This window comes from Homarus americanus, unplaced genomic scaffold, assembly GCF_018991925.1.
Source record: "Homarus americanus isolate GMGI-L3 unplaced genomic scaffold, GMGI_Hamer_2.0 scaffold32583, whole genome shotgun sequence".
Classification (NCBI taxonomy): domain Eukaryota; kingdom Metazoa; phylum Arthropoda; class Malacostraca; order Decapoda; family Nephropidae; genus Homarus; species Homarus americanus.
The window spans coordinates 19,079,504-19,102,189 of record NW_024713129.1 but is presented as its reverse complement, the minus strand read 5'-3'; the positions used below and the strand labels follow the sequence as shown (position 1 = coordinate 19,102,189).

At 46.7% G+C, this 22,686-nt stretch overlaps 1 protein-coding gene across 5 annotated transcripts in view; it reads left to right on the top strand.

The window, feature by feature from the left end:
• LOC121868893 (serine/threonine-protein phosphatase 2B catalytic subunit 2-like) overlaps positions 1 to 22,686 on the top strand; it is a 303,013-nt gene that overhangs the window by 214,843 nt on the left and 65,484 nt on the right. For all 5 annotated transcript variants that reach the window (XM_042369915.1, XM_042369897.1, XM_042369907.1 and 2 more), the window contains exon 4: positions 3,420 to 3,544. In XM_042369915.1, the coding sequence (XP_042225849.1) occupies positions 3,420 to 3,544 (125 nt within the window). The remainder of the gene's footprint in view (positions 1 to 3,419; positions 3,545 to 22,686) is intronic.

Here is a 22,686-nt window from a genome sequence, read left to right as displayed (position 1 = left end):
GTCTGCGCGTATCTCATTAATTTTTTATAAGCTCTTATTTCATCCATATATTATACTATTTATATAAATTCAGAACACCGTAAATATATTGAAAGAGTTTAGATACTTGATGTGTTTCACCAAGTCTTGCTGCTGAGTGGGATTGATTAACAAGTGTCAAGGGATCTACTAATCCTACAGTTGTCATTGGTCCTAACACCGCCAGGCACCTCCCACTCTTTACATTGTTGGCCAATAATAATGTAACTTAAGCAACAGGGGTTTTGGTCAAGGTCATAATTACAGAAGCTTTATGTCCTGGGAGTGAAGATGATACAGGAAAATAGATAAATAGTAGATTGACAGGTAGGTGTAGATGGGGAGATAGATAGATTTGTAAATGTATAGTTTGGAACTAGTGCCGTGACTATTATAGTATTCCTATTGCTTATACGATGAGCTTGTGAGAGTTTGTAGTTTTTGCTAGTGTGAGGAACCACCCTCCATCAATCCCCTAAATTTTTAGTTTTTTCCCACGCTATCACCCCCACCCATATTCCCACTCCCCACGGGATTGCCATTAATATCTCTTTTACCACCGTCTTTAACACCAGACTGATCGGTCGCTCTAGGGCGTCATCAAGTGTTTTGTATTTCTACTCGTTTTCAATTTTTATTTCTGGGTCGTAGATGTCCCAGGTGTTGCCGAATCTTGGCCACTTGTGCCACTACAGCGTGGAGATGGCCACTGTCTGCCAGGCTTTTTGTTTTTCCTCATTTTCTAAACACGACGTCAACGCCTTGTGGTTGGATAATTTAACAGTGAAATGAGACTCCACTATCCAAAGGTTCCTTATCAGATAGAACACCACCTTGGCTACCTTGCCACGGTGGTCATCGACAGTCGTCCAGTGCATCGCCTTCAGGAAGAAGAAAATTGTCTACTTCATTAACTGTTCGATTTCGTTTGGCGACAGTTTGCACTGACTGGAGGGTTTACTTTGACTGGAGGGTTTACTTTGACTGGAGGGTTTACTTTGACTGGAGGGTTTACTTGGACTGGAGGTTTTACTTGGACTGGAGGTTTTACTTTTATCCGTTTCTTCACTGACGGTCTCATTAGCCGCTAGAACAACCTCGTAGTCCATTTACTGTCGGATCATGAAAAGAAAGTTGACGAACAGCAGCCGCTCCTGTTGTCCCATGTAGAGAAGTGCTCTTATGTACAGCCTTTAGATGTCCTTTCGCCTGGTCACGATGTCCTTACTCTGCCACATCGCTGTATAGATCTTTAACCAGTCCATCTCGTTCTCCAGAATTGGGAAGGGCGTGTTGGAGAGCCAGTCCCACAAAGTGATCATCATGACTCCCGGGGCGTACTTTTGCGGCCTAAGGTCGGGATATATTTTGATGCTCCGTCTAATAAAGAAACGACCCCATGCTCCGTAGTTTTCATTTTGGAGCATTTTGCGAGCTTCCATGATAGGCCGGAGACCACGGCTCCCGATGGCCACCATTAGTTGCTGCAGCGTTGGGTGCAGCTCTTCGGGAGAGTAAAGTTCCTCCAAACTAATTTCATAATCCATATTATCTAGACTATTTATTATTTATAAGAGGGTCGTTATTATTCTAGTTTCTTTAAATAAAATCCTATTGGACTTAAAAGGGAGACCTTGGAATTTTTTCTCCAAGACAATGTGTAATAATAAACATAATAATAATAATAATAATAATAATAATAATTAAAGGTTTATTGAAAAACACAGCAACCAGAGACAGAAAATATACAATAGACAAAAATTGGCGTTTGTGGTAGTGTTATAGTTGTGGTAGAGGTTATAGTGTAGTTATGGTGGTGTTAGTGTACTTCTGGTACTGTTATAGTGTATAGTTGTGGTATTATAGTGTAGTTGTGTTAGTGTAGTTGTGATGTTATTATAGTGTAGTTGTCGTATTATAGTGTAGTTGTGGTGTTATAGTGTAGTTGTGTTAGTGTAGTTGTGATGTTATTATAGTGTAGTTGTCGTATTATAGTGTAGTTGTGTTGTTATAGTGTAGTTGTGATGTTGTTATAGTGTAGTTGTGGTAGTGTTAGTGTAGTTGTGATGTTGTTATAGTGTAGTTGTGGTAGTGTTAGTGTAGTTGTCATGTTATTATAGTGTAGTTGTCGTATTATAGTGTAGTTGTGTTGTTATAGTGTAGTTGTGATGTTGTTATAGTGTAGTTGTCGTATTATAGTGTAGTTATGGTGTTATAGTGTAGTTGTGTTAGTGTAGTTGTGATGTTATTATAGTGTAGTTGTCGTATTATAGTGTAGTTGTGGTGTTATAGTGTAGTTGTGATGTTGTTATAGTGTAGTTGTGTTAGTGTAGTTGTCATGTTATTATAGTGTAGTTGTCGTATTATAGTGTAGTTGTCGTATTATAGTGTAGTTGTGTTATAGTGTAGTTGTGATGTTGTTATAGTGTAGTTGTGTTAGTGTAGTTGTAGTTGTGGTAGTGTTAGTGTAGTTGTGATGTTGTTACAGTGTAGTTGTGATGTTGTTATAGTGTAGTTGTGATGTTGTTATAGTGTAGTTGTGATGTTGTTATAGTGTAGTTGTGATGTTGTTATAGTGTAGTTGTGATGTTGTTATAGTGTAGTTGTGGTAGTGTTATAGTGTAGTTGTGGTGTTATAGTGTAGTTGTGGTAGTGTTAGTGTAGTTGTGATGTTGTTATAGTGTAGTTGTAGTGTTAGTGTAGTTGTCGTGGTGCTATAGTGTAGTTATGGTGGTGTTAGTGTAGTTGTGATGTTGTTATAGTGTAGTTGTGGTGTTATAGTGTAGTTGTGGTGTTATAGTGTAGTTGTGGTAGTGTTAGTGTAGTTGTGATGTTGTTATAGTGTAGTTGTGGTGTTATAGTGTAGTTGTGATGTTGTTATAGTGTAGTTGTGATGTTATAGTGTAGTTGTGGTAGTGTTATAGTGTAGTTGTAGTGTTAGTGTAGTTGTCGTGGTGTTATAGTGTAGTTATGGTGGTGTTAGTGTAGTTGTCGTTGTATTATAGTGTTGAGTTAATGTAGTTGTGATGGTATTATAGTGTTATGGTGTAGTTGCGGTGATTTTGTGATAATTATCGTGACTGGGGAATATATTTAACTCCATTAATATGATCACTTGATTACATTGGGGCGATAGTACCAAGCTATATGGTCGTAATATCGTCCATAGAGGGTCTGATTTTTTTTTTGGGGGGGGGGGGGTAGGTTAGGTTAGGTTAGGTTCTAAAGTGTTAATATTTTTTTCATGAGAATCTTTCCAACTAAGGTATAAGCAATTTTAGCACAGATTTGTTTGGCTACCGAGTCTACCAATTTCTGAACTTATTACAACTATTTCAACCAATTTTTACATTATATTTTCCTATTGAAATTAACCGGTTTTCCCTTTCTTTCCATTGCAGTTTGCGGTGACATCCACGGACAGTTCTACGACCTCATGAAGTTATTCGAGGTTGGCGGCCCGCCCAACTGTACTAAATATCTGTTCCTAGGGGACTATGTAGACAGGGGCTACTTTAGTATAGAGGTAAGTTATTCCTTTGACAGTTCTGGGAAGTCTTTAAAAAGTCCTATTACAGCTGTGAGAAACCTCAAGTCTTACTACAGTCCTATTGCAGCTCTAGAAATTAGTTTTTTTTAGTCCTAAAAGTCCAATTGAACCTCTGTACATATTCTAAAATTCCTATTGTAACCCAATGAAGTTTTTTAAACCTCGTGGAAGACCTAAAACCATTTTATAACAGAGGAGTACTGTTAGAGCTCTCAAGAAATCCTAAAAGTCGTAATTATGACAGTTTTGTATATTCTTTTGAAGTTTATGAACTCTCTCTCTCTCTCTCTCTCTCTCTCTCTCTGTCTCTGTCTGTCTGTCTGTCTGTCTGTCTGTCTGTCTGTCTGTCTCTCTCTCTCTCTCTCTCTCTCTCTCTCTCTCTGTCTGTCTGTCTGTCTGTCTGTCTGTCTGTCTGTCTGTCTGTCTGTCTGTCTGTCTGTCTGTCTCGTCTGTCTGTCTGTCTGTCTGTCTGTCTGTCTGTCTGTCTGTCTGTCTGTCTGTCTGTCTGTCTGTCTGTCTGTCTGTCTCTCTCTCTCTCTCTCTCTCTCTCTCTCTCTCTCTCTCTCTCTCTCTCTCATATATATATACAATGAACTGCTCACCCTATACGTACACGGGCAGTTAGTAAAGAGGATAATTTATACGGCGGATATTGAAGTGGGGAGGCTACTGTAATGGGGCTATTTACACGGGAGCTGAAGGTCATTTATTAAGTCTCTGTTAGGGAATAGTACTTGAGTTTAGTAGCCAGGCCAAGTTAGGTTAGGCACGGCACGAGGAATAGCTCTTAGTCTCATGAGGTACAGTGAAACCTCTATATAATGGACTATCTAGAGAGAAAAGTCTGATATATCGAGGTCCATTTGATGTGAAAAATCTCCCTCTAACGAACTATAGGGTATATTGAAATGAAAGTTCGTTATATCGGGGGTTCATTAGATGTTAAACCTCCATCTGATGATTTATATGAAGAGAGAAATTCGTTATATGGAGGTTGCACGGTACTGTAATACTAGTGGGGAGACTCGGAAAGATTTGTAATTTCTGGAGGTTATTTAGACAAGGAATTACATTTGGAATTTAATGATTTGTTGACTTTATTTACCTTTGTCTTTTCCTGGAGATAATTTGAATAGTTTTGTCTTAAAACTTTTAGAGTTAATGGCGAATACTCTAGAAAATTAGGTAATTACTCTATTTACCTGGATGTGTCATTAGTTTTCACCTTGTGCGATGGTAATTGTTTTTTTTTTTGTTGAGGAAGTTCATGTAATTTTGTAGAGCGGTATCGGATAATTGACGTTAATTTACCTAAAGTCTTGTGTGACAAAGACGACTTCAAGAATTATTTAACAACTGCAGTAGTGACTTGTGCTTGGTGGGCGAGGAACAGTCAATCAAATTATAATGAGCGACCATAATACACGTCTAATGATCTCGGTTTTTAATTTACGGCTCAAAGATGGCGGACAAGATAGTGTCGAAATTATTTTACCTTTCTACCGTCACTACATACGTTCTCTCCTCTCCGTTTAGGAGGAAAAACTTATCGTAAGGATCTATCGGAGTACGTCAGAACTTGTTGCCACACCGTTGATCTGCCAGTAGTGCCGGCCCACACCCTCACTGATGCTTTTTGTCTCGGTAATTTTCTCCAGTGTGTGTGTGTGTGTGTGTGTGTGTGTGTGTGTGTGTGTGTGTGTGTGTGTGTGTGTGTGTGTGTGTGTGTGTGTGTGTGTGTGTGTGTGTGTGTGTGTGTGTGTGTGTGTGTGTGTGTGTGTGTGTGTGTGTGTGTGTGTGTGTGTGTGTGTTTTCCCACTGTTGGTTCTCCTTTTCGTCCACATGACTCGCCTCCTGTACAGTATGTGTCTGTACGTCTGTTTCTACCCGTCTCTGATGTTACTGACGTTGCGGATGACGAATGCAGATGAGCGAGTGAGAAAGAGAGAGAGAAGGAAGAAGAGGAGTAGTAGCAGTTCGCTATGAGGTGGTATAGTCCTGACCTACACTTGATACCTGACGTAGTGCATCTTAGATTAGTGATTATTTCCTGGGCGGGTTAATAAGAGTGAGATTGTACGAAGAAGTTCAAAACCGGGTAAAGTAAGGTTGTGTGCGGTTTGTCGGAACTGTTCTCGGCTACAAGAGGCGGGAATCGGTATGGCAAGGTAGAATTAGGTTGGGTGGAACTGTTCGGTGCTACGCGGGGTTGGGTAAGGTGGGGTCAGACGGGGCCGAGCTGGGAGAAGGGAGACGGCAGGGGAAAGTGATGATGATGGTGTTATTGTGTGTCAGAGAGAGAGAGAGAGAGAGAGGACGGACGGACGGACGGACGGACGGACGGACCTACCTGTTGCGTGCCCCAGACTTTGGTGGTAGGGGCAGTAGTAGTGGGTGGTACTCTAGCCCCAGTAGTGTGTTATTGATCGACGCCTGACACTCATAATTAGGACCTCCCCCCCCACCTGTCTCGCAACGCCATAACACCCCCCCCCCACACACACACACACACACACACACTTCTACACAACTCCCGACTTTTAAAAGGATTTACTTGTTGGAACTCATTGATGTTTAAGCATTGGTTATACGATCCAGCCGACGTCTGAGGCGGTTCAAATTATAACTAATAATTGAAAAGTTATTATCCAGGCTCCAGTTAATAGCAGAGTACACCTGTGTCCGTTTCACTGCATTTCACTGTAGTTTGTTTTGTTTGATTAATAAAGTAAATTAGTATCTGGTACGTAAGCCACCGATCACATGTTCTCAAACCTGTTCCCAACCTGTGGGCCTTTTGGCTCGACACTTTAAGCTAAGTGAAAATTTTGCATTATGTTAGAATTGGTGTGGGAGGTAGTGGGGAGAACTTTAAAAGGCTCTGTTACGCAAGAAGCAGTCAGCAAGAGTAAAGGCTGTGAAAGTACGTGGATTGTGTCAGAGAGAGAGAGAGGGAGGGAGTGAGAGAAGTGAGGGAGGGAGGGAGAGTAGCTGAGGAAAGGTTTGTTTTTCTTTAACTCAAACATTGCCCATCTTTTTTTTTATAATTTCAACGATTAAAGCTGCCGAATTTTCCAACTCTCGCTGCTTACCACCATCGACTTCAGGGCATAAACATAGTATTGATTAAATTGTTCGGTTTAGTACGTTATTTAATGGTGAATTGTCGCGAACAAGCTTTATTTAGAACTACAGGTTTAGATTAGGTACAGATTATACATACGTTATTAGATTTGGCTGTTTTTTTTTTTATATGTTCCCAGATTATGCCATTCAAGGCGTAACTATAGACCAGGGACAGAGAGGTTTATATATTCCTTCCCACGGGATGACTAGCATAAAGTCGGTAAATTATCCAAGTTATGAAGAAAACTATAACACATTGAGTACATAATGGTTGAGTGTAGGTACAGGAACTCACACGTAAGGTAGTTATTATCTCAGCTCAGGAATAAGTAGATGTTTATTATCTATATTTGTTTATGTTGGGAAGGGTGGCGAATATACTGGAGTACTGGACACCAAGCCGTAGCTGTAGTGTACATACCAGTATCTCTCGTCTCGCAGAAAGGAAAAAAAAACGGACGTGTAATTGGGAAATATGGTGTTTATTGACCTCAATCGTTGTATTGAAATATTTAATAACTATCTAAGGTAGATTTTGGGGGTGATTTATGTTTGGTTATTATTATTTTGTTTTATCAAAAAAATCTTTGAACGTGAAACAAAATAAAATTTTCATAATTGTTCTTTTTATTCATTCAGTAGCGTCATATACGGAGGTATATATATATGTGGGTATGGTTCCCCGTTATACAGGTCCTTGAAGTACCCGAAAAGTGAGCCACTTTATGGTGAATGAGTACCCTGTTGGTGGTAGATGTGGTAGTGTGTATTTATAATCTGCGCCTTCTTTTTTAAGACTAATATTGCTATACAGTAATTTATTTTCAGCTAAAACTGATACAAGGACAATGAACTGAGGTGCTTAGGTTTATAGAAATTGACGAAGAAACCTGTAGAGGGCGTTGCTACTGTACTGCAATTTGTTGAGAAACTGACCTAATTACATCAACAGGCAGCAAGAATTAGTCATAACTGTGCTAGTGTTGGATGGTCGTATGTCCGGCAGCGTACAGTATATGAGACGTATTAAGAAAAACAAAACAAGAAAACATTGGTTGTCAGTTAGTCAAAGAAGTCGGGTAATGAAGCCAAAAAACATTTTATTGTTGGTGCCGTCTTTGTCGCCACCGGGGGAAAAGACACCTGTGTTTCACGTGTACAATCTAGCGTGGTTGTGGCAGGAATGACGCACTTGAATCTTGTGGTTTGTTGACGGTGGTTTTGAGGTAAAGACCAACAGTTGCAGTTACTTCTTCCAGCAGTTAGTTAGCAAGTTGTTAACCTAATTAGGAAGGACTTGAGTAATCTAAATTAATCTACTAGACTCGATGTATGTCAAATTGGGTAGGCCGATTGTACAGTAGTCGTGTACTGTATAGTGAAATTTTTCAACGCTGCTAAGTCGTAATTAAGGGGAGGGGCTACTCCTGTGGTTAATGACTTAAGGTGTACACGATCGTTGTGCTCCTGACACGGACAGACAGACAGACAGATCGATCGATAGTGGACTGTGTTGCCCCTCATCCACTTACCTTGCTTATACACCCCGTTGCTACCGCTGTGTATTGGCTACCTGTGTGGTGCACCCAGCTTTCGTGTGTGTGTGTGTAATGGTGGTTAGCTATCAGGGTGTTGGAGTGTAGATGTACTGGTGGGAGTGCATCAGGTTATGGATGTAGGTATGTTCCATATGACTCCGGATTTGCACATGTAGGTGTATGTAGGTGTAGATGTACTTATAGATGTGGTGGATATTATACTTGAGAAAGACGTGATGAAATATTCACCCGTGCTTACCTATTGTAGCGTACAGTATGACACACAACCCAAACGTCCAACCCTCCTCCCCATGATCCCATCCTTCAATCCCCCTCCTCACCTACTTAACCCCTTTAACTTACCCCATCTCCGTCACCAACCTTATGCCCTAACCCCAACCCCTAACGGTACCTTAACCTCTCGCACATTAACCCCCGCACCCCCACCCACCACTATCTTACTGGCCATCAGCTTTTGAGGGTAACTTTCTCCTAGCAGTCACCGCCGCGAGCAAACAATGTGTGAAGCAATGATCCTCTGACTAACACAGGTTCGTGTGTGTGTGCGCGCGAGAGAGAGAGAGAGAGTTTGGTCTTGGTTCTGCAGAAGTGGAGGTCTTGGACGTTACTCTTGTATAGGTCGTAGTTGATTGATCGGGTGTCCGAGTGGGAAGAACTGAGGGGTGGTGGGTTGTGTTATATGCTGTTTATAGTTTGGTGTAAAAGTTTTCAAGTGGAAGGTACAGTGTGTGGTCTCTCATTTCATTCTCGAAGGTTTTCCAAGTTATTCTTACTTAGATGATTGAATACTGTAGCATTTTTTTGTCTATAATCGATTTCTGAATTATATCTTCGTGCTAGTTTGGTGGAAAGGACGACAACTGTGGGCACTAGTGTGTAGAATCCGTCTCTCATTGCCATTGAAGTCGTCGTGATTCTCGTTATAGATAATATTATCGTGAGCATGTTTGATAGAAGTGGGAGATGGGTGGGAAACATAAAGACCCGTTATATAGAATCCATCTCTTCCAAACCCCAATATTATCGTGGTGACTCTAATTGTGATAGACAATTGATAGAGAGGGAGCTTATGTGGTAAAGGTGGTAGCTTTGTGATGCCTGCCACAGCTATAGCTATTTATAGGTGTGGGTGGCCTGGGTCCCCGTGGGTGTCGTCACGAGTGACCTTAACCAGTCTACTATATATAGCTGGTCGTAACTCTAATACATAATGCAACGCCTCCTACTCCTCCTCCTCCTCCTCCTTATAACACAACCTTCCTCTGTTTGCTGACCGGAAGGACGGGCTGCTGGGTCAGATTGTGGAGGTGTGGTGGTAGGGGCCGGTTTAAGGTGGCGGTGATCGCAAGTGACGGTAGGGTAGTTAAGTGTGGTGGTAGCTGGGGGCTGAGGGTGGTATGGTAATTAGTGTAGTGGTGGTGGGGTCTGAGGTTAGTGTGGTGGTGGTTCTTGGTGGTGGTGGGGTCTGAAGGTAGTATGGTAGTTAGTGTGGTGGTGGTGGGGTCTGAGGTTAGTGTGGTGGTGGGGTCTGAGGTTAGTGTGGTGGTGGTTCTTGGTGGTGGTGGGGTCTGAAGGTAGTATGGTAGTTAGTGTGGTGGTGGTATGGATGTTAGTGTGGTGGTGGCTGGGGATGGGATGGTAGTTAGTGTGGTGGTGGTTGGGGGTGGTATGGTAGTTAGTGGCGGTGGTGGCTGGGGGTGTTATGTGTGTTAATTATTACGGTGATGAAGAACGGCTTGGGTGTAGGAGACACGAAAAAATGTTTTTGGTTAACCCAAGTTCTTGACGAGGAGCTGGTTGTGGTGGGAGGCGTGATGGCTTGACTTGAGCAACGCACACACACTAGCCTCATGACCCATACTAGCCATGACTCGTGTTTTTCTTTCCTTAAATGTGTTGAAAATCTGCAGTACAATTTTAAATACAGGAACAGGTTGAAATAATTTGAGTCGGTGCAGACACATGAATGAAGCTTATTATGCATTATTATGTCACATCAACTCTGAAACAACAGGTACTGAGATTTAGAATTGATGGTATAAAACAGTAATGAAGGTTCAGTTACTTGTGGTCTTCTTACTCGACAGGGGGACGCTTAATAATATTGTGTATTAATTCTTAGTGCTTGTATTTTGGTTGTACTGAAATCTAAGTACTGTCACGGAAAAAATAAAATCCTGAACCCTGAAACTCACGAACCTGTGAATCCGAGACATGACACGTTGTTGGGTCCGTAGGTTGTGCATTATGTGATGTCTCGGATTCACAGGTTCTCAGGGTTCATAGATGGGACGGAGGACTGACAGGACATTTTTTTCCCTTGCTGTACCTGTGCTTATATCTGTACCTATGCTTTTTGTTTTTAAAATTTATAAGATTAGTGATATTAGGTGTTTGTCCCCTTGAGTCTCGATATTCTTTTCTATAAGACGTTTTCGTATTTCTATTTTTCGAGATGTTTGTGAATTTTTTTAAAGTATCGACAGTAGGCTAAGGTCCTGTAGTAATTGTAGTGGTGGTGGCAGCGGGTTGTTTATGGACAGTGTTTGTGTTTGTTGAGGTTCATGTTTTATGTTTTCCCTCTCAGGATGCGAGGACACGTCTTATTAGGTTTACATTATAGTCCCACACACACACACACACACACACACACACACACACACATGCATACACACACACTCATGCATACACACACACCACACACACACTCATGCACACACACACACATGCACACACACACACACTCACGCACACACACACACACTCACACACACACACACACACACACACACACACACACACACACCCCACCTCAGCTCACTTGTAGTAAAGTCTTGGTTACAGGTAATGGTGGTGGGAGTGAACGTAGCCCCCAGGCCATTCATAACAGGTGTCCAGCAGGTGTTGGCGATGCAGGGAGAGAGAGTTTTAATTGACACACTGGGGCTCATATTTAAATAATTACAGTATATGATTACTTGTGTGTCCGTTCGTCAACCCGGTCTATCGCTTATCAAGATTTGGACGATTAATATTCTTCGTTATTGAAGATGGGAGATTTGAACTCGCTGTCTTCAGTTAAGCACAAAAATAACATCCAAGTCGCACTAGAAACTCTCACGATCGGTTAGCAAGAGTTAAGGGGGACAAAATTACACGGAAACTTTACCTCAAGTATTTCCATTTTCTTTACTCCAATTATAGGAGATAAAATTACATTAAAATTCTCACTTAATTAGACTCGTTCTCTTAGCATCTATAAAGAGACGCGTATTGGTTAGGCTTTATACGACACGGTGGCGTCTGAATTTCGCTTGGATTCGATCGTATCAAATCTCTGACCTCGCCTGTGGCACTACTAATTGGCCATAGCCTAACCCAGCCTACCTTAACCAAGCATTACCTTAAATTAACCTAGCTTAGTCTTACCTTAACCTAGCCCTACCTTAAAATAACCTAACCTAACCATATATTAACTTCATCTTTTATCCTCCCATACTTAACTCTAACCTAACCCAACTTTTAAACTTACCTGTCTGACGTCACAAACTTCATTACTGAAACTTTTCGATCGTAATATTGACTCAGGTAAATAGTGTAATGTTGTCAGTGTATGTGTAGGTGATTAATTACTATTTGTCTATACCCGGCCCATATACAATAAACCAGATTATACACTATTGGGAATGGCTGAATTTTTTCTTCATATTGACGTATATGAATAACGTTATTTTACCTCTTTATTGATAGTTTAATTACCTGTATGTTGATATATGGTAGGTAATTAGTGGCCCATTTCGTCCAGGTAACATAGGTATTAAGCGTTTATACTGTATATTTATTGGTAAAGGTCTGTAATATTTTTGATTGGGGAAAATAGTGTCTGATTCAGATTCATATTTGCCTTCGTCCGTTCTCTGTTGACCTAGGCAGACATTGTTTATTTCCCGCTGTAGTGACGTAGGTTAATAGTGCTGGTTAAACTCTACTTCTCTCTATAGTGACAGGTAAGACGTTGCTTATCTTTCCTTGTATTGACGCTGGAGTATATTTTAGCCCTTTAATTACGATGCCAAACCCCCCTGAATACATGGAATGTGTTCAATGATTAAGATGACTCCGTGAGGAAGGAGTGCGGCGGTTGAGTGGATACAGTGCTCGCCTACTGTTTCAGGGGTCGGTGGTTCGATTCCCGGGCACTAAGAAGCCAGTTTACAATTAGTGGAAGTGAAGGCGGTCGCGTGCAGTACCGGTCATGCCACCGCCTTGTGTACCGAAAACTTATTATACAGTGTGCTTTATCCACACTGTCCCTAACAGGCAGTCATGCCTTTGAGAACAATGCTTTGATCTCTGGAGGACGATGTCTTGGATTATTGGAGGACGATGTCTTGATCACTGGAGGACGATGTCTTGATCACTGGAGGACGATGTCTTGATCACTGGAGGGCGATGTCTTGATCACTGGAAGACGATGTCTTGATCACTGGAGGACGATGTCTTGACCACTGGAAGACGATGTCTTGATCACTGGAAGACGATGTCTTGATCACTGGAGAGCGAGGTCTTGATCACTGGAGGGCGAGGTCTTGATCACTGGAGGGCGAGGTCTTGATCACTGGAGGGCGATGTCTTGATCACTGGAGGGCGATGTCTTGATCACTGGAGGGGCGATGTCTTGATCACTGGAGGACGATGTCTTGATCACTGGAGGGCCTGTCTTGTATCACTGGAGGACGATGTCTTGATCACTGGAGGGCGATGTCTTGATCACTGGAGGCCCTGTCTTGTATCACTGGAGGACGATGTCTTGATCACTGGAGGGCGATGTCTTGATCACTGGAGGGCCCTGTCTTGTATCACTGGAGGACGATGTCTTGATCACTGGAGGACGATGTCTTGATCACTGGAGGACGATGTCTGATCACTGGAGGGCGATGTCTGATCACTGGAGGGCGATGTCTTGATCACTGGGGGCGATGTCTTGGATCACTGGAGGGCCCTGTCTTGATCACTGGAAGGCGATGTCTTGATCACTGGAGGCCCTGTCTTGTATCACTGGAGGACGATGTCTTGATCACTGGAGGACGATGTCTTGATCACTGGAGGGCGATGTCTTGATCACTGGAGGACGATGTCTTGATCACTGGAGGGCGATGTCTTGATCACTGAGGCGATGTCTTGCTCAGTGGGGGCGTTGTCTTGGATCACTGGGGGCGATGTCTGGATCACTGGGGGCGATGTCTTGGATCACTGGGGGGGATGTCTTGGATCACTGAGAGGATGTCTTGGATCACTGGGGGCGATGTCTTGGATCACTGGGGGCGATGTCTTGGATCACTGGGGGCGATGTCTTGGATCACTGGGGGCGATGTCTTGGATCACTGGAGGGCGATGTCTTGGATCACTGGGGGGCGATGTCTTGATCACTGGGGGCGATGTCTTGGATCACTGGAGGGCGATGTCTTGATCACTGGAGGGCGATGTCTTGGATCACTGGGGGCGATGTCTGGATCACTGGAGGGCGATGTCTGGATCACTGGAGGGCGATGTCTTGGATCACTGGAGGGCGATGTCTTGATCACTGGGGGCGATGTCTTGATCACTGAGGGCGATGTTGGATCACTGGGGGCGATGTCTTGGATCACTGGAGGGCGATGTCTTGATCACTGAGGGCGATGTCTTGATCACTGGGGGCGATGTCTTGGATCACTGGGGGCGATGTCTTGATCACTGAGGGCGATGTCTTGGATCACTGGGGCGATGTCTTGATCACTGGAGGGCGATGTCTGATCACTGGGGGCGATGTCTTGGATCACTGGAGGGCGATGTCTTGGATCACTGGAGGGCGATGTCTGGATCACTGGGGGCGATGTCTTGGATCACTGGAGGGCGATGTCTTGGATCACTGGAGGGCGATGTCTTGGATCACTGGAGGGCGATGTCTTGGATCACTGGAGGGCGATGTCTTGGATCACTGCGATGTCTTGATCATTTTAATGCGATGATTTTATAACTAGAGTCGAATCATTACACATGAGTGATTAATATCGACTTAGTAATTACTGTAAGTATTAATCATGCAAGATGGTGTAAATAATGCTGTGTGTGTGTGTGTGTTTAATCTTATCATACGTACAGAAGACTCAGAGCTAGAGTGGACAGATGAAACCCGCCACCCGTCCGTCTATTCAGCCCGTGTATAGTGTAGTTCTTAATCCCAAAGGTGAAAAAACTCCCCCTTCTTCCCCTTCCCCTTCTTCCTTCCCCTCCTTCCCCTCTTCCTCCTCCTGTTCCTCCTCTTAATCCCCTCCTACTCCTCTTTCCCTCCCCCTCTGTGATGCGTGCTTTTACACCCTACCTTAATCACCTTCTTAGCAGACGCACCACCACCTGTTCCACCGTCCTACACCTGTTCCACCGTCCCACACCTGTTCCACCGTCCTACACCTGTTCCACCCACACCTGTTCCACCGTCCCACACCTGTTCCACCGTCCCACACCTGTTCCACCGTCCTACACCTGTTCCACTGTCCTACACCTGTTCCACCGTCCCACACCTGTTCCACTGTCCTACACCTGTTCCACCTGGTCCTACACCTGTTCCACCGTCCTACACCTGTTCCACCGTCCTACACCTGTTCCACTGTCCCACACCCGTTCCACTGTCCTACACCCGTTCCACCGTCCCACACCCGTTCCACCGTCCCACACCTGTTCCACCGTCCTACACCCGTTCCACTGTCCACACCCGTTCCACCCGCCACGTCCCACCCGTCACTGTCCCACCTGTTCCACTGTCCCACACCGTTCCACTGTCCCACACCTGTCTCCACTGTCCCACACCGCCCCACTGTCCCACACCTGTTCCACTGTCCCACACCTGTTCACCGTCCCCACACCTGTTCCACCGTCCCACACCTGTTCCACTGTCCCACACCCTGTTCCACCGTCCCACACCTGTTCCACTGCCCCACACCGTTCCACTGCCCTACACCTGTTCCACCGCCCTACACCTGTTCCACTGCCCACACCTGTTCCACCGCCCTACACCTGTTCCGCCTACCGACGCCTCACCGACTGCCCCACACCCTGCCCCACCGTCCACTGAAGGTTGTCCACATCCCTTGCGACAGTTTTTAATTTATATAACTTTCTTTTCGCACTTAGGCTAACCCACCACCTTTCTGTCACAATCTGAATACAGGCATGGCGACACGTTCACTTTTGTCTTGTAAATCAGTGCTGGCGATGCTGTCAGGATAGGGGAATTGCTTCACCTTTGTACAGCAGGTGGCGTGTTATTGTGATAGCGTTACAGCGTGTCACCTGAGAATCTCTTCCACAACTTGTACTTTATACTCAAACCTGTGCTACTGCTGAAGTTTCCTATTGGATGACCATTATGGGCATGGGTTTTTAGAATGAGCATGGGCGTCCAGTAATGAATGTGGGCGAACACACTCAACAAAAAACGCGAACACCTGGGCACGATGGATGGGCGAATGAGCAGAATGGGGCTTGTCATCTTGGAATGGTTTCAGATTCTTCGTTCGTGTTTGTTCAGATTGTGTAGTGCTTTATAGAGACCGAGAAGTTTTTGGTGAGTGTACAATATGGACGTAAGGATGTGGGTGTAGAGCAGCAGTATGGGTGTAGAGGAGTGTGGGTGTAGAGGAGTGTGGGTGTAGAGCAGCAGTATGGGTGTAGAGGAGTGTGGGTGTAGAGCAGCAGTATGGGTGTAGAGGAGTGTGGGTAGAGGAGGCAGGGTGTAGAGGGAGTGTGTAGAGGGAGGTAAGGGTGTAGAGGGAGCAGTATGGGTGTAGAGGGAGGTGGAGGAGCAGAGGGTGTAGAGGGGTGGGGTGTAGGGAGCAGTATGGGTGTAGAGAGGTGGGGTGTAGAGCAGGTATGTAGAGGAGTGTGTGTAGAGCAGCAGTATGGGTGTAGAGCAGCAGTATGGGTGTAGAGGAGGGTGTAGAGGAGCAGTATGGGCGGAGGGTGGGGAGAGTAGGGGCGTGAGGGTGTGGGGTGCAGGTGTGGGTGGAGGGTGTGGAGCAGCAGTATGGGCGTGTGGGTGAGCAACAGTATGGGCGTGAGCAACAGTATGGGCGTGAGGGTGTGTAGAGCAGCAGTATATGCGTGAGGGTGTGGATGTACAGCAGTATGCGTGAGGGTGGGTGTAGAGCAGCAGTATGGGCGTGAAAGTGGGCGCGCTGTGCAGAGCCTCGGACGATCAATAGAGCGACCTTCAACACTATGACCCACCCCCCACCCTCGGTACTTTGGCGCCACCCACCCACCCACACCCCACCCACTCACACCCCTCCCACCCACTCATTACTTCTCCACACCACCCACTGTCTATCCTTCTACACCATCCAACTCACCCACAAATTTAATCCCTCCACACCACCTCACTCACCACCCACAACTATTTCATCCTCACTACACCCCAGCTACCTCCTCCACACTACACCCGAGCCACCTCCACACCACACCCCACCCCAGCTACCTCCTCCACACTACACCCCAGCCACCTCCTCCACACCACACCCACCCCAGCTACCTCCTCCACACTACACCCCAGCCACCTCCTCCACACTACACCCCCAGCCACCTCCCTCCACACCACACCCAGCCACCTCTCCACACTACACCCCACCCCCAGCTACCTCCTCCACACCACACCCCAGCCACCTCCTCACACACCCCACCCCAGCCACCTCCACACTATACACCCCAGCTACATCTCCACACTACGTTCTCCCAGCCACTCCATCAGCCTCTACACCCCAGCCACCTCTACACTCTGCACCTTTCCACACTCACATCCCTAGCCACCCCCTCCACAACTACACCTCACCTATAGCCACCTCCTCCACACTATACACCCCAGCTACATCCTCCACACACCCACCCCCTCAGCCACCTCCTCCACACTATACACTCCAGCTACATCCTCCACACACACCCCAGCCACCCAGCTACATCCCACACCACACCCCAACCCCCAGCACCTCCTCCACACTATACACCCAGATACATCCCACACACACCCAGCCACCCAGTTACATCCTCCACACTCACACCCCAACCCCCCAGCCACCTCCTCCACCACTATACACCCAGCATCCTCCACACTACACCCCCAGCCACCCAGTTATCCTACCACTACCCCAGCTACCTCCTCCACACTACACACCAGCCATCAGCTACCTCCTCCACACCACACCATTCACTTAATTGAACATCCACATCGCAACGTTCCACCCATCCTGCAACTTCTTCCTCCAACTCACTACTCATATCTACCTATTCCACACCACACAACCCCATCCACACCATCCCAGCTACCACCTTCACACCACTTCACCCTTAAGCTCCATTACTTCCACCACCATCTACCCCCTCCACACCTTACCCACACACACACACACACACTAGCTAAATACAACAGCGGAACTTGTGGCTCCAAAAGCTAGGAATAATTAGGCAAGCCTCTGGTCCCCGGACACCAGCTAGACTGGGTAGTGAGCTGACGACTTCCTATGGCCTCCACCAAGTTACTGGATACCATTCATGTGTGTGTGTGTGTGTGTGTGTGTGTGTGTGTGTGTGTGTGTGTGTGTGTCATGGATCCATATAGTGTTGGGGTGGGAAGATGTAGAATGCAAGATGGGGAGGTGTTACGAGGCACGGTAGTGTGGAGCAGGGTGGTACGGGGGACGGTAGTGTGGAGCAGGTGGCACGGGGATCTCAGGGGTGGAGCAGGGTGGCACGAGGCACGGTGTGTGGAGCAGGGTGGGACGGCAGGTGGCATTAGGTAGTGGAGCAGGGTGGGACGAGGCACGGTAGTGTGGAGCAGGGTGGCACGGGGGACTTGCAGTGTGGAGCAGGTGGCACTGCAGTGGACAGGGCATGGGGGACCAGTGAGCAGGGTGGCACGAGGCACTAGTGTGACAGGGTGCAGGGGGGACCAGGTGTGGACAGGGTGGTACGGGGACAGTAGTGGTGGGGACAGGTGGCACGAGGCACCAGGAGCAGGTGGCACAGACTGTAGGAGCAGGTGGAACGGGGACAGCAGGAGCAGGGTGGCACGAGGGCACGGAGGTGTGGAGCAGGGTGGTGGGGGATTGCAGTGTGGAGCAGGGTGGCACGGGGACTCAGGGAGCAGGGTGGCATGAGGCGCGGTAGTGTGGGACAGGGTGGCACGAGGCACGGGAGTGTGAGAGGGTGGCATGAGGCACGGTAGTGGAGAGTGTGTGGCTCGAGGCACGGTAGGGAACAGGGTGGCACGAGGCACGGTAGTGTGACAAAGTACGAGGCACGCAGTGGAGCAGGGTGGTATGAGGCACGGGAGTGTGGAGCAGGGTGAAGCGAGGCACACGGTAGGGAGCAGGTACGAGGCACGGGGGGAGCAGATTGTATGAGGTATGGTAGTGTGGAGCAGGCATGAGGCACGGTAGTGTGGAGCAGACTGTACGAGGCACGGTGTGGGAGCAGGCATGGTGGGGAGCAGTATGGGGCTGCAGTGTGTGGAGCAGGGTGGTACGAGGCACGGTAGTGTGGAGCAGACTTGTACGAGGTTCGATAGTGTGGAGCAGAGTGGTACTGAGGTACGGTAGTGTGGAGCAGGGTGGTACGAGGCACGGTGGTGTGGAGCAGGGTGGTACGAGGCACGGTAGTGTGGAGCAGGGTGGTACGAGGCACGGTAGTGTGGAGCAGGTGGTACGAGGGACGGTAGTGTGGAGCAGGATGGGGCGGTGGTCAGTGGTGTGGGAGCAGGTTGGGGGTTTGGCGGGTCAGGGTGGTGTGTAGCAGGTTGGGGTGGGGCGGGTCAGGTGGTGTGGAGTGGTTGGGGGTGGGTTGTGGGGTGTGGAGCAGGGTGGGGTGGGTCAGGTGGGGCGTCAGGGTGGTGGAATAGGTTGGGGGGGGCGTCAGGGTGGTGTGTGGAGCAGGTTGGTGGGGCGGGGTTGGTGGAGCGGTTGGGGTGGTGTGGAGCGGGTTGGGTGAGCTACACAGGTGGTTTATTAAAGCAGAACACTGAGCAGCACCGGTGCTTGCCATGTTGTCCAGTATTACAGTGATCACCCTGGCGTGATTCATGGCCCCCGTGAGCCTCTGTACAAGGGTGTAGCAAGATGCGCCCACTGCACTTATAGGGTGTAGCAAGATGCGCCCCACTGCACTGTTAGGGTGTAGCAAGACGGCCCACTGCACTTATAGGGTGCAGCAAGATGGGGCCCACTACACTGTTAGGGTGTAGCAAGATGGGGCCCACTGCACTGTTTAGGGGTGTAGCAAGATGGGGCCCACTGCACTGTTAGGGTGTAGCAAGATGGGGCCCACTGCACTGTTAGGGTGCAGCAAGATGCGGCCCACTGCACTGTTAGGGTGTAGCAAGATGGGGCCCACTGCACTGTTAGGGTGTAGCAAGATGGGGCCCACTGCACTGTTAGGGTGTAGCAAGATGGGGCCCACTACACTGTTAGGGTGCAGCAAGATTCGTCCCACTGCACTGTTAGGGTGCAGCAAGATGGCCCACTGCACTGTTAGGGTGTAGCGATGGGGCCCACTGACTGTTAGGTGTAGCAAGATGGGGCCCACTACACTGTTAGAGTGCAGCAAGATTCGTCCCACTGCACTGTTAGGGTGTAGCAAGATTCGTCCCACTGCACTTTTAGGGTGTAGCAAGATGCGACCCACTATACTGGCAGTTATACCCAGGTGTGTGCCCACTATACTGTCAGTTATACCCAGGTGTGTGCCCACTATACTGTCAGTTATACCCAGGTGCCCACTATACTGTCAGTTATACCGTGTGTGCCCACTATACTGTCAGTCATACCCAGGTGTGTGCCCACTATACTGTCAGTTATACCCAGGTGTGTGCCCACTATACTGTCAGTTATACCCAGGTGTGTGCCCACTATACTGTCAGTTATACCCAGGTGTGTGCCCACTATACTGTCAGTTATACCAGGTGTGTGCCCACTATACTGTCAGTTTTACAAGTGTGTGCCCACACTATACTGTCAGTTATACCCAGGTGTGTGCCCACTATACTGTCAGTTATACCCAGGTGTGTGCCCACTATACTGTCAGTTATACCCAGGTGTGCCCACTATACTGTCAGTTATACCCAGGTGTGTGCCCACTACTGTCAGTTATACCCAGGTGTGTGCCACACTATACTGTGTTATAACCCTGGTGTGTGCCCACTATACTGTCAGTTATACCCAGGTGTGTGCCCACTACACTCAGTTATACCGAGGTGTGTTCCCACTACACTGTCAGCTATACTAAGGTGTTTGCCCACTATACTGTCAGTTATACCCAGGTGTGTGCCACTATACTGTCAGTTATACCCAGGTGTGTGCCCACTACACTGTCAGTTATACCCAGGTGTGTGCCCACTATACCAGGTTTGTGCCCACTATACTGTCAGTTATACCCAGGTGTGCCACACTATACTGTCAGTTATACCCAGGTGTGTGCCCACTACTGCCAGTTATACCCAGTTGTGCCACACTATACTGTCAGTTATACCCAGGTGTGTGTCACACTATACTGTCCGTTATATCCAGGTGTGTGCCCACTACACTCAGTTATACCCAGGTTTGTGCCCACTATACTGTCAGTTATACCCAGGTGTGTGCCACACTATACTGCAGTTATACCCAGTGTGTGTCCACTACACTCAGTTATACCCAGGTGTGTGCCCACTATACTGTCAGTTATACCCAGGTGTGTGCCCACTTTACTGTCAGTTATACAGGTGTGTGCCCACTATACTGTCAGTTATACCCAGGTGTGCCCACTTTACTGTCAGTTATGCACAGGTGTGTGTGCCCACTATACTGTCAGTTATACCCAGGTGTGTGCCCACTACACTGTCAGGTATACCTCACCACTAAACTGTTAGTTATACTCAGGTGTGTGCCCACTATACTGTCAGTTACACCCAGGTGTTTGACCACTAGAGTACACTGTCAGTTATACCCAGGTGTGTGCCCACTAAACTGTAAGTTATACTCAGGTGTGTGCCCACTATACTGTCAGTTATACCCAGGTGTGTGCCCACTACACTGTCGTGATAATATATAATAACTGCATGAACTGTGACGATAGTTAAAAGGTTTGGGCAATAAAAGTGGATGACGATGTATTAACACGCCCGGGTAGTTTGGTTGTTTATTGTGGGGAAATAGAAGGTTGTGGTGTAGTTGTAGGTGAGAGAAAAGAAGGTTGTGTTGTAGTTGAGAAAAGAAGGTTGTATTGTAGGTGAAAAGGTTGTGTTGTGGGTGAGAAAGAAGGTTGTATTGTAGGTGAGAAAGAAGGTTGTGTTGTAGTTGAGAAGAAGGTTGTATTGTAGGTGAAAGGTTGTGTTGTAGTTATAGGTGAAAGAAGGTTGTATTAGGTGAGAAAGAAGGTTGTATTGTAGGTGAGAAAGAAGGTTGTATTGGAGGTGAAAAGAAGGTTGTGTTATAGGTGAGAAAAGAAGGTTGTATTATGGAGGTGAGAGAAAGGTTGTGTTGTAGGTGAGAAAGAAGGTTGTATTGTAGGTGAAAGAAGGTTGTATTGTAGGTGAGAAAAGAAGGTTGTATTGTAGGTGAGAAAAGGTTGTTGAGGCGAGAAGAAGTTGTGTTGTAGAGGTGAGAAAGAAGGTTGTATTGTAGGTGAAAAGAAGGTTGTGTTGTAGTTATAGGTGAGAAGAAGGTTGTGTTGTAGGTGAAAGAAGGTTGTGTTGTAGTTATAGGTGAGAAAGAAGGGTTTATGTTTGTAGTTATAGGTGAGAAAAGAGGTTTGTTGGAGGTGAGAAAGAAGGTTGTATGTTGTAGTTATAGGTAGAAGAAAGGTTGTATTTTATGGGAGAAAGGGTTGTGTTGTAGGTGAGAAAGAAGGTTGTGTTGTAGTTATAGGTGAGAAAGAAGGTTGTATGGGTGAGAAAGAAGGTTGTGTTGTAGTTATAGGTGAGAAGAAAGGTTGTATTGTAGGTGAGAAAGAAGGTTGTGTTGTAGTTATAGGTGAGAAAGAAGGTTGTATTGTAGGTGAGAAAGAAGGTTGTGTTGTAGGTGAGAAAGAAGGTTGTGTTGTAGTTATAGGTGAGAAAGAAGGTTGTATAGTTATAGGTGAGAAAGAAGGTTGTGGTGTGAAAGTTTGGTTATGATTGTAGTTGATGGTGTTGTGTATTAGTTTGTTATGGCTGTAGGGGGGAGAGAAGGTTGTGGTATGTTAGTCTGGTTATGATTGTAATTGAGAGAGAGTTGTGGTGTGGTGGTAGGCGGCGACGGGGTCAGTAGACCAGGGGCGGCGAGTGTATGTGGAAGTAAGAGAGGCGAGTCTCTGGGTGGTGTAACTTTAGGTTGGCTGTGTTGTGGGGGTGGTGGTTGTGGGGCTGGGGGTGGTTGTGGGGGGGCTGGGGGTGGTTGG